We start from the raw sequence: 21,479 nt of genomic DNA on the forward strand, positions 1-21,479 counted from the left end.
TGCATGATGATTGTGTGTGAGTGCCATGAGTGTGTTTGTGTGAGTGATGACTGTGTGCATGAATGATGATTGTGTGCGTGACTGATGATTATGTACATGAGTGATGATTGTGTTTATGAATGATGATTGTGTGCATGAGTGCCATGAATGTGTTTATGTGAGTGATGACTGTGTGCGTGAGTGATGATTGTGTGTATGAATGATGGTTGTGTGCATGAGTGCCATGAATGTGTTTATGTGATTGATGATTGTGTATGAATGATGATTCTGTGCGTGAGTGATGATTGTGTGCATGAGTGATGTTTGTGTGCATGAGTGATGATTCTGTGCGTGAGTGATGATTGTGTGCATGAGTGATGTTTGTGTGCATGAGAGATGATTGTGTGTATGAATGATGATTCTGTGCGTGAGTGATGATTGTGTGCATGAGTGATGTTTGTGTGCATGAGTGATGATTCTGTGCGTGAGTGATGATTGTGTGCATGAGTGATGTTTGTGTGCATGAGTGATGATTGTGTGCATGAATGATGATTGTGTGCATGAATGAGGATTGTGTGCATGAGTGATGATTGTGTGCATGAGTGATGATTGTGTGCATGAATGATGATTGTCTGTATGAATGATGATTGTGTGCATGAATGATGATTGTCTGTATGAATGATGATTGTGTGCATGAGTGCCATGAATGTGTTTATGTGAGTGATGATTGTGTATGAATGATGATTCTGTGCGTGAGTGATGATTGTGTGCATGAGTGATGATTGTGTGCATGAGTGATGATTGTGTGCATGAATGATGATTGTCCGTATGAATGATGATTGTGTGCATGAGTGCCATGAATGTGTTTATGTGAGTGATGATTGTGTATGAATGATGATTGTGTGCATGAGTGATGATTGTGTGCATGAGTGATGTTTGTGTGCATGAGTGATGATTCTGTGTATGAATGATGATTCTGTGCGTGAGTGATGATTGTGTGCATGAGTGATGATTGTGTGCATGAGTGATGATTGTGTGCATGAGTGATGTTTGTGTGCATGAGTGATGATTGTGTGCATGAATGATGATTGTGTGTATGAATGATGTTTGTGTGCATGAGTGATGATTTTGTGCATGAATGATGATTGTGTGCATGAGTGATGATTGTGTGCATGAGTGATGATTGTGTGCATGAATGATGATTGTGTGTATGAATGATGTTTGTGTGCATGAGTGATGATTTTGTGCATGAATGATGATTGTGTGCATGAGTGATGATTGTGTGCATGAGTGATGATTGTGTGCATGAGTGATGATTTTGTGCATGAATGATGATTGTGTGCATGAGTGATGATTGTGTGCATGAGTGATGATTGTGTGCATGAGTGATGATTGTGTGCATGAGTGATGATTGTGTGCATGAATGATGATTGTGTGTATGAATGATGATTGTGTGCATTAGTGCCATGAATGTGTTTATGTGAGTGATGATTGTGTATGAATGATGATTGTGTGCATGAGTGATGATTGTGTGCATGAGTGATGATTGTGTGTATGAATGATAATTGTGTGTATGAATGATGATTGTGTGCATGAGTGACGATGTAACTAAATGAATGTCACTAAATCCCATTGCTGCATGACACATGTTTGCCACGATCATCAATGTGATTATCAGCGAGTGTCCCGTAGAGAACCTTTCAGGCCGGTTTGTGTTGCCGTGTCGCCATGGTGACGACGCAGAAGGCCAGTTTTCAAGTCCACGTCCTCATGAGAGGATGCTCAGCTTGCAGAGGGTGAAAGCCCACATAGTCATGCGAGGGAGGGCCGCAAGAAAAGCTCCGTGGTTAACAAGTGACAGGAGGTCTGCTCCTCAAAGAATGTGGACGTGACCCAGCTCGTCCAAATCCGCCTGGGGGAGGGGGAGGCGCTTTATGGAGTTTTAGAAGAAGAAACAACCTCTGGGATGTCATCATGTCACTCCCGGGTCATCACGTGACAGCACAAAGATGGCGTGGACACAAGCGTACATCAATCATCTTGGTGTCCATGTCCAAGCGTGAAGGATCCTCACCTCTTTTTTTTCCCTTTTGTGTGCAGCTGATCATTGCCAGAAGCTCCTTCTCAGCCGGCTAGCGCCACCTTGTGTTCACAGGAACAAACAGCAGCTCAATGAACTCCAATATCCACCTCAATCAATCAAACTTTGGACTCTTAAAATGTTTTTTCTTCAAGAGCTCAGTGCTCTTGTGTGTCCTCATTTTGTGTTCTTGATGCTTGCCTCTTGTTTTCTTGTCTTTGTTTGCCTTTTGGTTCGCATTTAACCCTTTAAAGCAAGCCTGGGCAATTATTTTGACTCGAAGAGCCAAATTTAAAGAAAAAACATGTGTCTGGGGGCCGGTATATCTATCTATGTATATATATATATATATATATATATATATATATATATATATATATATATATATATATATATATATATATATATATACATTTACACACTAAAAGGGGTATATTAGATTGTAGGTGGGGTTTTTTCACCTTCGCGTTCATATTTCGCTGTGTTTGTTGCATTTTTGTTGTGTTTTGCTTGATTGTTAAAATAAGTGGATGGTTCATATGTAGTTAATATTCAGTGTTTTATCCCTAATAGTTAATATTGTAACTCCCACATTCTTTATTTTCATGTACATTCTGGGTGTCTCATACAGTAAAAAAAATTTAAATTCCATTCCGTTTTTTAAGGCTTTGTATTAGTGTTCCTAAAAGTGTACAGCAGATATATATATATATATATATATATATATATATATATATATATATATATATATATATATATATATATATATATATATATATATATATATATATATATATATATATATATATATAAAATGGATGGATGGATGATGTAAGTATATATGTCATGTAGTAACATTCATAATAACATGTCATATATACATGATGTAAATATATATGTCATGTAGTAACATTCATAATAACATGTAATATATACATGATGTAAGTATATATGTCATGTAGTAACATTCATAATAACATGTAATATATACTTGATGTAAGTATATATGTCATGTAGTAACATTCATAATAACATGTCATATATACATGATGTAAGTATATATGTCATGTAGTAACATTCATAATAACATGTAATATACACATGATGTAAGTATATATGTCATGTAGTAACATTCATAATAACATGTAATATATACATGATGTAAGTATATATGTCATGTAGTAACATTCATAATAACATGTCATATATACATGATGTAAGTATATATGTCATGTAGTAACATTCATAATAACATGTAATATATACATGATGCAAGTATATATGTCATGTAGTAACATTCATAATAACATGTAATATATACATGATGTACGTATATATGTCATGTAGTAACATTCATAATAACATGTAATATATACATGATGTAAGTATATATGTCGTGTAGTAACATTCATAATAACATGTAATATATACATGATGTAAGTATATATGTCATGTAGTGACATTCATAATAACATGTAATATATACATGATGTAAGTATATATGTCATGTAGTAACATTCATAATAACATGTAATATATACATGATGTAAGTATATATGTCATGTAGTAACATTCATAATAACATGTAATATATATATGATGTAAGTATATATGTCATGTAGTAACATTCATAATAACATGTAATATATACATGATGTAAGTATATATGTCATGTAATGACATTCATACTAACATGTAATATATACATGATGTAAGTATATATGTCATGTAGTAACATTCATAATAACATGTAATATATACATGATGTAAGTATATATGTCATGTAGTAACATTCATAATAACATGTAATATATACATGATGTAAGTATATATGTCATGTAGTAACATTCATAATAACATGTAATATATACATGATGTAAGTATATATGTCATGTAGTAACATTCATAATAGCATCTAATATTTACATATTTTGATCATTCTAAGCATACGAGGGCATGTTATTTTCACAGACGCATCATAACGTTCGCTATTTCCTTCGACAACAACAAAACTACTAATCATAGCAGACTTGATGAGAGACAACAAAGATTACTTTGGGACAAATGATGATCCAGAAACTTCTATTTTTGAACCTGAATATAAGGAGGATGATCTACAAGTTTTAGAAGCTGTGTGCTCAACATTAAGCATTGTGTAGCAGTATTGCTAAGTGCTAAACAATATATACAAACAATCACTTACTGTACAATGTCTGCTCTCACTGGGACAGAGACTGATGGGATGTTTGTATCTCCCCGTCTAGATGAAGAATGAATTATAATCCTCAAGAACGGTTCAAAAAAAGGTGCCGCAAACAAGCGTCTTTTCGTGTCTTTCTCGCCATCTCCGGGTCTAAGTTGGATGTCAAAGTTGACCAACTTGTGGGTTTATGTCCACAACCTTCTACTATCCAGGTGAGAGGCATGATTTATCATCTAGAATAAACTGTCACAGAAGCGACGCAGCCGCTCAATTTGTCAATATAGCAGCATAAGCTAGTTAGCTCTCTTAAAACAATAATAATAAATGTGTATATATACATATATATATACATATATTAGGGCTGCAACTAACAACTAATTTGATAATCGATTAATCTGTTGATTATTACTTTGATTAATCGATTAATAATCGGATAAAGGAGACAAACTACATTTCTATCCTTTCCAGTATTTTATTGGGGGGAAAAACAGCACACTGGCACCATACTTATTTTGATTATTGCTTCTCAGCTGTTTGTAAATGTGGCAGTTTATAAATAAAAAAAATAAAAAATAAAAAAAATAAAAATAAAGTAGTCTCTGCTCATGCGCATAGCATAGATCCAACGAATCGATGACTAAATTAATCGCTAACTATTTTTATAATCGATTTTAATCGATTTAGTCGATTAGTTGTTGCAGCCCTAATATATATATATATATATATATATATATATATATATATATATATATATATATATATATATATATATATATATATATATATATATATATATATATATATATATATATATATATATATATATATATATATATATATATATATATATATATATATATATATATATATATATATATATATGATTCATGTACATTTGTGTAAACTCAAGCCCTTAGTAGGAATGTGCCGATTCGTTTTTAGTCCCCCGGCTGAATAGCGGCTAGCAGCTGTGTGTCTCCATACACAGTGTGGAGCCGCTCCCCTAATTTAATCATATTCACCTCCATTACGGCAAATAAACTGCATTTCTTAGTGTCTTTAGTATCATTCTCAAGTGCATCTGTCACTGGAGGACGAGGATAAACATGTTACACACCCAGACCAAGCCAGGAGCATGCATGCTAATAGCTACGTTAACCGCTCAGCTAGCAAGAAACAAGAGAAGAAATACATGTTTCATAAAGTTTAAGAAGTGTTACATTACACTAGAAAGTAAGCAGTTATTAACAGATAATGAATAAGTGTATTAATAAGAGTTATAGAGAGGATAATATAACAACAACTGTTTGAGCGCCACCTTGTGACGTGAATATGCTACAACGTTTACTATTTTATTATCAACTACAAGTCAGTGTTTATTACATACAAAAAAATCGGTGTATTTGTGCAGGATATGTGAAATTGCGTTTTTTTATTGTTAGTAATATTCCCTTTTGTTTGAATCGCGCTGCCATTTATAATTGAAGGTTGAAACGTGAAAAAAAAACTATCGACGAATCTGCGATTGGTTGTTCACCCTCGTTTTCGTTTTCCGCCTCGCATCTATTTATCGGCGATCGATTGTGTTTGAGTTCCACAAAAGATGGCGGACCGAACACCTGGAGGCTCTCATAAAGCAGGCGCTAAGGTGAATGTACGCTTTCTCCTCGCGTCAGCTCCTAACTATTTTGTGTAATGTGACCCACGCGTGTGTTTATGCGCCCCGACCGCGGCGAAAAGGTGAAGCTCGCGGCGTGTGCGCCACTATGCTAACTAGCTAACTGTCTGCTACGTTAGCTTAGCACAGCTAGCTACATTAGCTTAGCACAGCTAGCCACTCGCCTCCTCGATCGTGGTTCCATTCCACCACTGAAAGGCACGTTTTGCCACAGCTGAGCAAGCGCTGTATCGGCGAAGGCAATAGGTATAACATGTCTGTATAATACGTAATTGGGCCGAACTATGCTAGCGCTGCTTGGCCGCGGTCCGTCGGTGTTAAGGCGGCGTGCATGACCCGTCCAGTAGGCCCCTGGTTCATTAACCAACATCCTGCTGGGACATTCATGTCAGCTTTATGTCAAATGAATGTTGCACATGAGTGACCATTCTCCACATTGGTGTACTGTGACAGTAGCCAGTGCAGTGTTGGCGCTAGGAATTTTCAAAATGGGGTCCCAGGGACCCCCATCAAGTCTTAAAAAATGGGGTCCAACAGTAAATATTTGGGGTGCCATTTTTTTGTAAGCAAGATCTGGCCCCCGGACCTTGAGTTTGACACCTGTGGCCTAGCGCTTGCATAAGAGAATGATGGGCTCATAGCTTGTGTGGTGGGGCCACTTTTGCTTGAGACGCTCATGGATTATTTTGAAGCAGCCTTCAAGCGCTCTGTGGACAAACATTTCCACATGTCACCACTAGGGCTGCGAATCTGTGGGTGTCCCACGATTCGAGTCAATATCGATTCTTGGGGTCACGATTCGATTCAAAATCTATTTTTTTTCCCGATTCAAAACGATTCTCTATTCATTCAATACATAGGATTTCAGCAGGATTTACCCCAGTCTGCTGACATGCAAGCAGAGTAGTATCCATCCATCCATTTTCTACCACTTGTTCCAATTGGGGTCGCGGGGGGTGCTGGAGCCTATCTCAGCTGCATTCGGGCGGAAGGCGGGGTACACCCTGGACAAGTCGCCACCTCATCACAGGGCCAACACAGATAGACAGACAACATTCACACATTTAGTGTTGCCAATCAACCTATCCCCAGGTGCATGTTTTTGGAGGTGGGAGGAAGCTGGAGTACCCGGAGGGAACCCACGCAGTCACGGGGAGAACATGCAAACTCCACACAGAAATATCCCGAGCCCGGGATTGAACTCAGGACTACTCCGGACCTTTGTATTGTGAGGCACATGCACTAACCCCTGTGCCACCGGGCTGCCCGCAGAGTAGTAGATTTTTGTAAAAAGCTTTTATAATTGTAAAGGACAATGTTTTATCAACTGATTGCAATAATGTAAATTTGTTTGAACTATTAAATGAACCAAGAATATGACTTATTTAATCTTTGTGAAAATATTGGACACAGTGTGTTGTCAAGCTTATGAGATGCGATGCAAGTGTAAGCCACTGTAACACTATTGTTCTTTTTTTTAATTTTTTATAAATGTCTAATGATGTCAATGAGGGATTTTTAATCACTGCTATGTTGAAATTGTAACTAATATTGATACTGTTGTTGATAATATTCATTTTTGTTTCACTACATTTGGTTTGTTCTGTGTGGTGTTTGTGTCTCCTCTCAATCGCTCTGTTTATTGCAGTTCTGAGTGTTGCTGGGTCGGGTTTGCTTTTGGAATTGGATTGCATTGTTATGGTATTGCTGTGTATTGTTTTGTTGGATTGATTAATTGAAAAAAAAAAATGTATATAAAATAAAAATCGATTTTTTAAAAAATGAGAATAGATTCTGAATCGCACAACGTGAGAATCGCGATTTGAATCAATTTTTTCCCACACCCCTAGTCACCACCATTAATTATTACATTTTAACTGCCTGTTACGTTCATGTTTCTGCTCTGTTTCACCTGGACTCTTGACTTTTCTCCTCGTGAGATTGCTTTTTAAAGCAGTGGCTGATTTTAACTGACATATCTGCAACGCTAAAAAACATAAATGTTACTCTGACACGGAGGAAACATTTTTTAAATAAACACGACATGCTTGTAATGCTTTCTTGGGATAACTCATTTTAGTTGACCATGTACCGGTCAATCTGTACCGTCATGAAACTCTACCTGATCCTCTGCAAACTTCTAAGAAATTCCTCAATCAGTCGAAGCAAAGTCTACGCTACCTCAAGGTAGTGTGCTGGCTCCACTACTGTATAACATCTATACCAATGACCAGCCAATGGACCAGAACACTGACGACCTCTGTGTAACATCTCGAGAGTACGTTTAAAGCGGTAGAAGCAAACTTCACCTCAGCCCTAGATGAGCTACTCCTCTACTACGAACAAAATCATCTACACGCAAACCCTGCGAAGACCCAAGTCTGCTCGTTCCATCTCAGGAACCGGGATGCAAACCAACCTCTTAACATCAAATGGTCTGGAACACCACTTGAGAACTGTACCAACCCTGTCTAACTTGGCGTAACCCTGGACCGCACCCTCTCCTTCAAGGAACACATCAAAAACACCAAACTAAAAGTCAGCTCCCGAAACAACATCTTACGGAAACTGACAAATTCCAAATGGGGAGCCACAGCACACACACTAAAATGTACTGCTTTGGCCCTGTGCTATTCCTCGGCGGAGTATGCATGTCCTGTCTGGGAGAGATCAACCCATGCCAAGAAACTCGACCCAGCACTGAACAACACCTGCCGCTTGATCACTGGTTGCTTGAAGCCTACCAACCTGAACAACCTACATCTCCTCGCTGGCATTGCCCCTGCAGACGTGAGACGGGAAGTTGCCAGCTGAGTAGAGTTCACAAAAGCTACTAGTGATGAACGCCACCTCCTCTATGGACCCTCAGCCCAACGTCTGAAGTCAAGGAGAAGCTTCCTCAGCAATGTCCAGCCCCTAACAACATCTCGGGAAGAAACCAGACTCCAGCTATGGACACAAAGACTAGAGAAAGACCCCTCTCCTATTGACATGGGAATCCCCCCTTCTGAAGACCTGCCCCCCGGGTCTAAAACACCATGGGTCCAGTGGAAGACACTAAACCGCCTGAGAACAGGAACAGGGCAATCAAAAGCTGCTGTGGCCAGATGGGGCTACAAAACCGGCCCAACCACCTGCGAATGCGGCGAAGAGGATCACACGATGCAGCACTGCCTTGTCTGTCCTCTGCTACCCAACCAGTGCAGCTTAAAAGATCTCGCAGAGTTCAACGACAATGCAAAAGACTGTGTAAAGAAATGAGAAACTGTCATATAACCACATGCTTCAAAGACACAAAAAGAAGAAGAAGAATCAATCGATCTATTATAATTAGTCAGAAAAGTTGGAAAGGAAGCTAACACTACTTAGCTGTGTTCACTTACCAGAGACAAAATGTTCACAGCACAGTCTGGAGTGTTCTGTAGGAGTCCAGTGATCTCTCTGTATGGCAGAAATCCACTTGTTATGACGGTCAACGTTATGCACCAAGTCGCGGGAAAAAACACGATCCGATCAGTTTCTTCTTCGGTAGTTGCTTCAGGTCTTTCCGGTGCACTGCTGTGGATATAGCACCTCTATAGTGGCGCAATGCTGCAACTGCAGTTAAAGTACGTAGCAGAGGGACATCAATCGCTCAATCAACACAGCCAGAGCTTTACGCTGTGTTGAGCGATGTCAATTACGCAATTTTGAACGCAGGAAAAACCCTGCTGTCAATTTTTCCCTAAAATGAAAATGTTGACCTCAACAGGCGCTGCTGGAGAGCAAACTAAAGTCTTTCAGCATAGGAAAAATGTCAGCGACCAAGCGAACGCTAAGCAAAAAAGAGCAAGATGAGATCAAGAAAAAGGTTAGTAGATTGAATGGTGGTATGTTCCCTTTAGCTCTACACATTATTGAATGCATTATTTTCTGTGTTCAGGAGGACGAGCGTGCAGCAGCAGAGATCTATGAGGAGTTTCTTGCTGCGTTTGAAGGCGGCGGGGAGGGAAAAATCAAAGCTTTTGTCCGTGGTGGAATCGCAAACGCCACGAAAGGTAAAGCGTTGCAAATTTCACTGTTTGCATGTAGAAGAATGCGCAGACTTGGTTTGCCTCCACAACACGTGTTTGTGTGTGCACGTGAAATACATTTTCAGAGGAGGCCGCAGTAGATGAGAAGAAAGGGAAGCTGTACAAGCCCAAGTCACGTTTCGAGGGAGAAAGCAAAACCATCTTGCCTCTGGAAAGTCCAACGCCTCAGTTCCTACCAGTGGACAAGCGACAAGTGAGTACGCTGCTTTCGTCGCGGTGCGCGGTGCCAGTTTTTCAAAACATGTTTGTTGTTCATATTGCAGCTCGCGAAGAAAATGAGCGAGAAGGAGAGGAAGAAGAGCAACCTGGAGCTGTTCAAAGAGGAGCTTAAACAGTATGTTGTGACATTCTGTTAGGGCTGGGCAATATGGAAAAAAATGATCCTGATTAAATTTTCATCCGATCTTGATTGCTATCACTTTTTAAAATATTTTTAACCAGAACTCTTAAAAAAAAAACTAACTATAAATTAGTTCAGAGAAGTCCAAAATGCTACCGGGACATTTGCAGACCGCAGCTCATTTTTTAACTGCCGGCGGCACACTTTTAAAATATTATTACTATAAAAAACATTTTAAAAAAGTGCAGTTAAAAAAGCATACAGGTGAAATGTAACGTGAAAAGGTTGAAATGATGACTCTAAAAACACAAAGCTTTTTTCTTCAAAACTGTCATTGGTCGAAAAATAATAACGAATCAAAGTGTTATGATTTATTGATCTTCAATTACCTCTCTTTAAATATTCCACTTTGAAATATGTGTGTTTACAATATAAAAAACACTACGTTTTCTGTGACAAAAAGGGCATAGTAAACAAAATAAAACTCATAATGGATGGAAGAAGGTGAAGTTGATATATTTAGGATTTAAAGGGAACATATTGCATATTTTGTGTTTTTGCCATTAAAAAGAGGATTCTCATGAACAAAAATGGCATAAAACATAAAAATAGAATACAACTTTATCAACTGATCTGAAGTTTTAAGCGTTAAATAATAAAATTCTATACGGCTTATTTTTCCGGGTTCCTGGCACCAAACTAAAGGTTAAAAAAAATCTAAATTTCATGATACATCACAATTTCCAGTTTCAGTATATAACATTTTCGTAAAGGAGTAGGAAGAAGCGGAGCTTATTTAATCCTACCCCTTTTCCTTAACATAGCAGTTGCTAACACTTTAATCACAGTATACGCCATAAGTAATAACATTAAAAATAAATAATAATTAGTGAAGTAAGTTCTTTTTCATATGAGATAAATAAGATTACCGGTATCTAGAAAATGAGTGGATGGACTTAAGACCTTTAGTATATCAGTGTGTGGAATTCAATTATGGAATTGATTAAGCAAATAAATCAATGTAATAATATGATCCAAATCAAGAAACTCTTAAAACTGAAAGTGTTTACAATGTACAAAGATCATTTACTGAGGAATTTGTGAAATTGCAAGAATACAAAAAGAAGGCCGTTGTAAGTTAATAATATTAACACACACTCGTAAACGTTAGCATTTTAGCTAATGCTAGCAAAGCTTGCTTGATTACATTACGATAGCACATACAAATATGTTTAAAAGCACTCCTACAGACGTCACACATGGGATGGTTTAGTAAGTAAGAATTGTTTTAGTTATTTTGTAAAACTTACAAATGTTGCTTGGAGTGATGAATGAAGAATCCGTACAAGTAGAAATGCTATGGACGACAAGAAGATGGAACAGCAAAATCTCTAACCAGAAGGGAACTGCAGCAAAAAATCCATAAATTAGCCACAGAGTTCAAAGCGTAGGAAAAAAGTAGCGGTTTATAGTCCGTAATTTACGGTAGTTGATTTTGCCCTTAAACAAATAATTGAACAATATCTTTCCTATGAATTTGTGTGAGAACAAAACACGCATCAAATTAAAATCAAGTTTGATTATAAAAATAATTTCAGGTAAATAAAGAGTGGAAAAAAAATGAGATTGTGCATCGGGCCCCAATTGAGCTGTAAGATGATGCTCCAGCCCTCCATTGTTGTGACATTGTTGTGACGTTGGCAGGATCCAGGAGGAGAGGGACGAGCGGCACAAGCAGAAGGGGAGAGTTAGTCGATTTGAACCTCTCAGCGGCACAGAGAGCAAACGTTCATGTAAGTGTTTGCAAAGAAAAAACTCCCTAGACTACGTGGAGCGGGTCGGAACCGGCCCATACCCCTCCCTCGCCACTGCGTCCACCTCACCCTGAAAAAAAACAATTTACACTGCCTCTCTGCTTCTTTTAGCGGATGGTTCCTCACGAAGAAACCGTCCGTCCAGTGGTAATTTTGACTTTAAGTACAGTGGCTGTGAATATCTTGAAGATGTTAAAATGATGATTGACTTTCTTTACTGGCCAAGAGCAAGTCGTCGTCCTCCGGCAGCAGTTGGAAATGTCCTCTTGTTTTGTGTCTGTGCAGTTTTGGATGACTGTGCGCCCGGCTCACACGATGTGGGAGACCCGTCCACCACTAACTTGTATCTGGGCAACATCAATCCACAGGTAAGGTCATCTCACACGTCATGCGTGTGAAAGATACAATGACTTTCAATGGCTGCAGTTTATGGGACAATTCCACAGCATCAGATTAGATTTTGATGTGTTTTGATCAGGGATCCACTTATCATTTCATTTTAATTTTTTTTATTTATCTCCTTCATTGATGTGCATTTTTGATCAGTAGACAATTAAACTTTAGCAACAAAACACATATTTACACACCTATGCTTGAGACGGAACAGTTTGAAGAAAATCTTATATTTCCTGCCCCCTTCAACATAATAAGTAGTCTTACTTAATGGATAGCCCAGATTCACAAGCATACAAACCAAACAAATACATCCAAATATAATGAAAACACACACAAAAACTTCATGAAGTACAAACCGAACAAAAAAAATAATATACACTTCACGGGATGATACAAAACAAATACAAAACCAGACAAAAAATAATAGATATAAAGCAAAATGTAAACACTTACGGCTGTCCATATGATCTTATTGTTCTGTCTTTATATATTTTTTTCAATTGGAATATATTTCTACAATCTTTTATCTCATTGTAAAGACAATTCCATAGTTTAACCCCCACCACTGATATACACATTTGTTTTAAAGTTGTCAGTAATGGTATGGGTTTTGTGAAAAAGCACATGATCACCAATGCCCATTGAATCATTTTAACCTTTGGGACTCCCTAAATGCGGTGAACGTTATAGGTTAAAGGGTTTCAGCCATAAAATTTTAAGTACCGTATTTTTCGGAGTATAAGTCGCTCCGGAGTACAAGTTGCACCGGCCGAAAATGCATAATAAAGAAGGAAAAAAAACATATATAAGTCGCACTGGAGTATAAGTCGCATTTTTGGGGGAAATGTATTTGATCAAAGCCAACACCAAGAATAGACATTTGAAAGGCAATTTAAAATAAATAGAATAGTGAACAACAGGCTGTATAAGTGTACGTTATATGAGGCATAAATAACCAACTGGTATGTTAACGTAACATATTATGGTAAGAGTCATTCAAATAACTATAACATATAGAACATGCTATACGTTTACCAAACAATCTGTCACTCCTAATCGCTAAATCCCATGAAATCTTATACGTCTAGTCTCTTACGTGAATGAGATCAATAATATTATTTGATATTTTACGCTAATGTGTTAATAATTTCACACATAAGTCGCTCCTGAGTATAAGTCGCACCCCCGACCAAACTATGAAAAAAACTGCGACTTATAGTCCGAAAAATACGGTGAGTCATAAATCAATATTGTTTTACTTTCAATGCTTAAATTTGTAGATCAACTTCCGATCTGGCAATTTATATTTTTTTAATCTTTTATGTCGTTTTTGTTAATAAAAACACTTTTTTTAAATGACAAAAACAGAAACAATGCAATATTTTACCCTCGAGGGTGTACTTGTGTAATGACAATAGAGCGTGCCATACCATACCAGTGTTGTGTCATGTAAGTAAGTCATATATCAATATTTTTTTAACTTTCAATGCTTAAATTTGTAGGTTAACTAAATAAATGACATTTGTAAAGTTACAAAAGATTTAAAGTTAATATTATTTGCGGATGATACAACAGCGTTTTGTTCAGGAGAGAACACACAGAAGCTAATACAAATAATAACAAGAAATGAACAAATTCAAAAGATGGTTTGACAAAAACAGACTATCTTTGTATGTCAGTAAAACTAAAATAATGCTATTTGGTAACAGTAGAAGAGAAAGTCAAACACTAATACAAACAGACTGAGTAGAAATCGAAAGAGTAAGTGAAACCACATTTCTAAGTATAATGATTGATGATATAATGAACTGAAAATCTCATGTAAAAAATATACAATTAAAAGTAGCAAGAAACACATCAATATTGAATAAAGCAAAACATGTTCCAGACCAAAAATCACTTCATATTCTCTACTGTTCACTAGAGTTACATATCTGAGTTATTGTGGAGAAATATGGGAAATAACTACAAAAGTACACTTCATTCATTAACGGTGTTACAGAAAAGATCAGTTATAATAATACATAATGTTGGATATAGACAACATACAAACACTTTATTTATTGAATCAAAAATACTGAAATTCCACGACATAGTGAATTTGCAAACAGCTAAAATTACACACAAAGCAAACTATAACCTGCTACCCAAGAATATACAACAACTCTTCTCAACAAAAGAGGAGAAATATAATCTTAGAGAAAAATGTAATTTAAAACATTTGTATGCACGTACAGCACTTAAGACCTTCAGTATATCAGTAAGTGGAATTAAATGATGGAATGGATTAAGCAAAGAAATCAAACAATGTACTAATATGATCCACTTCAAGAAACTCTTCAAACTTAAAGTGTTTACAAAGTACAAAGAAGAAGAACTATGATAAACATTCTGAATTATTTCATCCATCCATTCATTTTCAAAATAATCTTACTCATCTCACCATATGAAATATAACTTACTTCACCGAGTATTATTTATGTATTTATTTTTATTGCGATTACTTCTGGAGTATATTGTGAATAAATTGAGAACAGGAAGTGAACAAAAGTTTTAGCAACTTTTATGTAAAAGAAAAGGGGTAGGATTTAATCAGCTCTGCTTCTTCCTACTCCTTTTCGAACATGTTGAAGAGAGAAACTGGAAAGTATCTTGTTGTATGCACGCATGCTCCAAATAAACTCAAACTTCCGATCTGTCAATATAAATTGTTTTTATTTTTTATAACACTTTTTTTAAATGACAAAAACAGAAACCCTGCAATATTTTACCCTCGAGGGTGTACTTGTGCAATGACAATAGTAAGTAATATCAATACATTATTTTTTACTTTCAATGCTTAAATGTCTTGATCAACTTCAGATCATTCAATATAAAGTTTTTTTCAGGTTTTTTTTGGTTAATATTGGTTTGTCAGCGGATCCATCTTTAAACTGGTGTCGACACCAAGGGTATGTTCAGTATATGAGTGATACTTGAGTGATTATGTAGATTTATTTTCTCAATCACAAGTGGTAGAAGATGGATGGATTTTTTTTGTTTGTTTTTGTTAATATTTACAAATTCAGTAAATAATTTCCCGGACACTTTGAGGGCAAAACCCGAAGGATTTAAAAGAGTAGTAAATAGTAGTAGGGGTGTGAATCTTTAGGTATCTAACGATTCAATCCAATTCCTGGGTTGACGAATCGCTTCATAATTGATTCTCGATTCAAAACTATTTTCTTTAATATAATTATAATGAAACTTTTTCAAAACAGGTTAGAAAAGATTCTTCTGGTTGCCTTAACTCTTTGAATCTTATCAAATAAAACTTGTGCCCCCTGCTGTCCAACACCCAGGAAGTACGACTAACCTCATAACTCATTCATAATGACCACATGAAATCTGCGTGGACTAGGCATATAGGGATCAGGATGTAAATAATGGTGTTTTAAACGTATCGGATGGTTGCTTGTGAACGTTCGTCATACCAGAGATGCCCATCCCTGTCATCCCCATATATACCAACCATTTTGCCTTGCTACATGTCTGCTGTGTGCTTCTGATGCAGATGAATGAGGAGATGCTGTGTCAGGAGTTTGGGCGCTACGGACCTCTGGCCAGCGTCAAGATCATGTGGCCCAGGACTGACGAGGAGAGGGCACGGGAGAGGAACTGTGGCTTTGTGGCCTTCATGAACAGGAGGGATGCTGAGAGAGCCCTCAAAAACCTCAATGGTAAGCTTGTCGACTCGAGATCCACCGATATGTTTTTTTAGGGTTTTTTATCGAGAACTGTCAAGGAGGCCGTTGAGCGATATTTGGAGCTGATATAAATTAGCCGTAAAAGTTATTGAATCATGAATATTATGTTAGTAGACAGCTGGACAAGGCTTTAAGTTTATTTAACTTTTTTTTTTAAGAAACTTGGGACCAGTCGTGACGTAATGTTTAATTCAGTGCTAATGTGGTTAATTTAGCAGAAAATAAAACTTTCACAAACGCCTTTATAAACGTATGTCTAAGAAGAGCATGGACATTTGCATGTCAAAATGTCTGTGAATGTTCTCATTCATCCATCTCAGGGCATTCCATCGCTTGCAACTGGACTGTTTGGTTTGTCTTAAAAGATCTAGGTCTGACCGATCTAAGTCTATGAGCGTGAACTGATAAAGTCTACTCGAATGAGCGGCGAAATGTCCTCTAAGACAAACCAAACAGTCCAGTTGCAAAGGGGTGGAGAGTTTCCAGTAAATTTCCGGAAACTTTCCGGAAATTTACCACAGGAAGTTAAGCTCGGGAAGTTTGGAAATATTGACCATTTTGTGATTATTCAAAGTTGGACACCGTCCATGGCAGGGGTCACCAACCTTTTTGAAACCAAGAGCTACTTCTTGGGTACTGATTAATGCGAAGGGCTACCAGTTTAATAATTGCCAGAAATAGCCAATTTGCTCAATTTACCTTTAACTCTATGTTATTATTAATAATTAATGATATTTATACTTAATTGAACGGTTTAAAAGAGGAGAAAACACGAAAAAAAATGACAATTACATTTTGAAACATAGTTTATCTTCAATTTCGACTCTTTAAAATTCAAATTTCAACCGAAAAAAATAAGAGAAAAACTTAAAAAAAGATTTTATGGAACATCATTAGTAATTTTTCCTGATTAAGATTAATTTTAGAATTTTGATGACATGTTTAAATAGGTTAAAATCCAATCTACACTTTGTTAGAATATATAACAAATTGGACCAAGCTATATTTCTAACAAAGACAAATCATTATTTCTTCTAGATTTTCCAGAACAAAAATTAAAAGAAATTCAAAAGACTTTGAAATAAGATTTAAATTTGATTCTACAGATTTTCTATATTTGCCAGAATAATTTTTTTGAATTTTAATCATAAGTTTGAAGAAATATTTCACATATTCTTCGTCGAAAACACAGAAGCTAAAATGAAGAATTAAATTAAAAAATGTATTTATTATTCTTTACAATAAAAAACTTTTTTTTTTACTTGAACATTGATTTAAATTGTCAGGAAAGAAGAGGAAGGAATTCAAAAGGTAAAAAGGTATATGTGTTTAAAAATCCTAAAATCATTTTTAAGGTTGTATTTTTTCTTTAAAATTGTCTTTCTGAAAGTTATAAGAAGCAAAGTAAAAAAATTAATGAATTTATTTAAACAAGTAAAGACCAAGTCTTTAAAATGTTTTCTTGGATTTTCAAATTCTATTTGAGTTTTGTCTCTCTTAGAATTAAAAATGTCGGGCAAAGCGAGACCAGCTTGCTAGTAAATAAATAAAATTAAAAAAATAGAGGCAGCTCACTGGTAAGTGCTGCTATTTGAGCTATTTTTAGAACAGGCCGGCGGGCTACTCATCTGGTCCTTACGGGCTACCTGGTGCCCGCGGGCACCGCGTTGGTGACCCCTGGTCCATGGGAATGAATGGGAATAAATGGGGAATTACAATAATGATATATTATTGGGCACTTGTCTATATGCTGCTGCATCTTTGTGGCATTTTCGACGTAGCTCTTTGCACAGTATTTGCAAATGTACACAACCTTTCTGCCTACATTGGTTGGGGTGAAATGTCTCCACACATCAGATCAAATATATTTACCTACTCAGTGGCCTAGTGGTTAGAGTGTCCGCCCTGAGATCAGTAGGTTGTGAGTTCAAACCCCGGCCGAGTCATACCAAAGACTATAAAAATGGGACCCATTACCTCCCTGCTTTTCAATTTAAAATTAGATGAGTGGGACTGGTCCCCTGTGCTCGCGAGCAACCTGGTCGATGTCGCTTGGGATCGCTTCAAAACGGCGTTCCTAAAGATACTAAATGACATGGCTCCCGTGAAAACAGTCAGGATCAAAGCCCGCTCGGAACCATGGATGAATCCGGACCTATTAGCTGCCATAAAAGACAGAGACAGGAAATACTCTGAATACCAAAAATGTAAAACAGAAGTAGATAAACAACCCAATAATATCAACCTCAAATTACTCCTTTCAACTCTCAAAAAGCAATGCAATAAATTAAGAAATAAGTCAACCAACCTGACTAAATCCTTAAAAAAAAATTACATTAACGATAAAATAGAGGAAAACACGAATAAGCCACGTGAGCTCTGGAAAATTCTCAACAACCAGCTTCCTGGTTGCAGCCAGAAACTTAAAACAAGACTCACCAACATCAGCATCAAGGAGGGTGACTCCCTCATTACAGACAAAATGGAGGTAGCTAGCAGACTTAACGCCTTTTTCACCAGCATAGCTGCAACTCTTGTCAACAAGCTGTCCCACCACTCTGGTCGCTTTGGTGTAGAACACATTAAAGCCTTCTACAGAAAGCTAGGAGTATCCAACAATGATTTCAAATTAGAAATGGTCACAGCTGATGAGGTGTTTAAAAAATTGAGCGCGCTCCACCCTAACAAGGCCACCGGCCTTGATAATATTCCCTCCAGATTCCTCAGGGACTCTGCCTCCATCATTGCCCCGATCATCACGCACATAATAAACCTATCAATTACACAAGGCCAAGTACCAAAAGATTTTAAGATAGCAAGAGTAACTCCCCTCTTTAAAAAAGGAAGCAAATTGGAACCTGGCAACTACCGACCTGTTTCTATTCTCAGCTCCATTTCGAAAGTAATGGAGAAAATAGTTTATGAACAGGTCGATAGTTACCTTGCCACTAATAAACTCATGTACAAATTCCAATCCGGCTTCAGAACTAACCACTCCACTGACACATGCCTTCTCTATCTGACCGACCACATCAAACATGAGGTGGACGCGGGCAAATACTGCGGCATGGTCATGCTGGACCTTCAGGAGGCCTTTGACACCGTTAACCACGCTATACTGTTGGATAAGCTCAGAGCAATCGGATTTAACAAAACCTCTTGGAGCTGGATGCAGTCTTACTTGGAGGGGAGGGAGCAGGTGGTAGAGGTGAACGGCACCGTGTCCCCCCCCCTCTCGGTGAGCTGTGGAGTCCCCCAAGGCAGTATATTGGGACCTTTACTGTTCCTAATATACATAAACGACATGTCATCGGCATGTGACTGTGAATTGTTTTTGTTTGCGGATGACTCTGCCCTGCTGGTATCCGGCAAGGACAAGTCACAGGTGGAGAAAATCCTCAGTGCTGAGCTCTGTAGAACTTGCACCTGGCTCGCTGACAACAAGCTATCCATCCACTTGGGTAAAACAGAATCCATCCTGTTTGGGTCCCACATCAAACTTAAGAGAGTCAATCACTTCACCATAAAAGTAGGTGACAGTGTCATCACCAGGAAAGATGAGGTCACCTACCTAGGTTCCATTCTAGAGGCTAACCTTTCCTGTGATAAAATGGCAACCAAGGTAATCAAAAAGGTTAACCAACGAACGAGATTTCTCTACAGAATTTCCTCTCTGGTCAACAAAAGCACCTTGAGGATTCTGGCGGGAACTCTCGTTCAACCCTTTTTCGATTACGCATGCACCTCCTGGTACCCTAGCACCTCCAAAACCCTCAAATCTAAACTCCAAACATCTCAGAACAAGCTAGTCAGGTTACTTCTAGACCTCCACCCCAGATCCCACCTCACTCCTACCCACTTCTCTAAAGTGGGCTGGCTCAAGGTGGAGGACAGAGTTAAACAACTTGCACTGAGCCTAGTCTATAAAATCCGCTACACCTCCCTGATACCGAAGTACATGTCAAACTACTTCCTTAACGTAAATGACCGCCATAACCACAACACCAGGGGGTGCTCCACTAACCACGTTAAACCCAGATTCCGAACTAACAAAGGTCTTAACTCATTCTCTTTCTATGCCACATCAATGTGGAATGCGCTCCCAACAGGTATAAAAGAAAGGGCATCTCTATCCTCCTTCAAAACCGCTATAAAAGTTCACCTCCAGGCAGCTACAACCCTAAACTAACACCCTCCCCGGATTGCTAATAATCAAATGTAAACAATCAAATGCAGATCCTTTTTCTTATGCCTTCTGATCTCTCTCTCTCTCTCTCTCTCTCTCTCTCTCTCTCTCTCTCTCTCTCTCTCTATGTCCACTACTTGATGTCCATATCCCCACCCCCCCACCCCACCCCCCCCTCCACACTCCTGATTGTAAATAATGTAAATAATTCAATGTGATTATCTTGTGTGATGACTGTATTATGATGATAGTATATATGATAGTATATATCTGTATCATGAATCAATTTAAGTGGACCCCGACTTAAACAAGTTGAAAAACTTATTCGGGTGTTACCATTTAGTGGTCAATTGTACGGAATATGTACTTCACTGTGCAACCTACTAATAAAAGTCTCAATCAATCAATCAATGGCACTCAGCATCAAGGGTTGGAATTGGGGGTTAAATCACCAAAAATGATTCCCGGGCGCGGCACCGCTACTGCCCACTGCTCCCCTCACCTCCCAGGGGGTGAACAAGGGGATGGGTCCAATGCAGAGGACACATTTCACCACACCTAGTGTGTGTAACAATAATTGGTACTCTAACTCTGTAATATCATCAAAACTTACCTGACTGGATGAAGTCCTTGGGCTCAAATACCTGTGTGGCCTCAATAGCCCTGCTGTAGTGTGTAGCATTCTGGGAATTATCTGTGCATGTGATGGAAGAATGCACTGCACATGTGATGGAGGAATGCACAGTGTAGGGTTGAAATTCTACTGAATTTGCATTTAGTCAGGTTGTTTTAGCTAGTAGTCATGCTGCAAGATCTAGCATGTCGCATTCAATGTTTATTTCCATTCATTTCCCATTAATTCCCATATATTCCCGTTAATTCCTATGGAAAGTTTCCAACTTTGAATATTCCCGGAATTTTGCAACCCTTGTTGCGATTGATCGATTTTATTTTCAAATATGGCAAATCTCCTGAAAATAAAAA

At 37.7% G+C, this 21,479-nt stretch overlaps 1 protein-coding gene across 5 annotated transcripts in view; it reads left to right on the plus strand.

Annotated features, from left to right (window-relative positions):
- The first annotated feature begins 5,781 nt into the window (after positions 1-5,781).
- The window catches only part of LOC133630285 (U2 snRNP-associated SURP motif-containing protein-like), a 36,508-nt gene continuing 20,810 nt past the window's right edge, over positions 5,782-21,479 (plus strand). For 2 of the 5 annotated variants that reach the window (XM_062021801.1, XM_062021802.1), the window contains exons 1-9: positions 5,782-5,910; positions 9,692-9,790; positions 9,863-9,977; positions 10,079-10,206; positions 10,277-10,347; positions 12,058-12,146; positions 12,279-12,314; positions 12,453-12,535; positions 16,117-16,282. In XM_062021801.1, coding sequence (XP_061877785.1) covers positions 5,866-5,910; positions 9,692-9,790; positions 9,863-9,977; positions 10,079-10,206; positions 10,277-10,347; positions 12,058-12,146; positions 12,279-12,314; positions 12,453-12,535; positions 16,117-16,282 — 832 coding nt within the window. In that variant the 5' untranslated portion in view covers positions 5,782-5,865. Of the gene's footprint in view, positions 5,911-9,691; positions 9,791-9,862; positions 9,978-10,078; positions 10,207-10,276; positions 10,348-12,057; positions 12,147-12,278; positions 12,536-16,116; positions 16,283-21,479 lie in introns of all 5 variants that reach the window. The other 3 variants (XM_062021799.1, XM_062021800.1, XM_062021803.1) reach the window with 2 other exon arrangements.

This window comes from Entelurus aequoreus, linkage group LG15 (genome assembly GCF_033978785.1).
Source record: "Entelurus aequoreus isolate RoL-2023_Sb linkage group LG15, RoL_Eaeq_v1.1, whole genome shotgun sequence".
In the NCBI taxonomy this organism is placed as follows: domain Eukaryota; kingdom Metazoa; phylum Chordata; class Actinopteri; order Syngnathiformes; family Syngnathidae; genus Entelurus; species Entelurus aequoreus.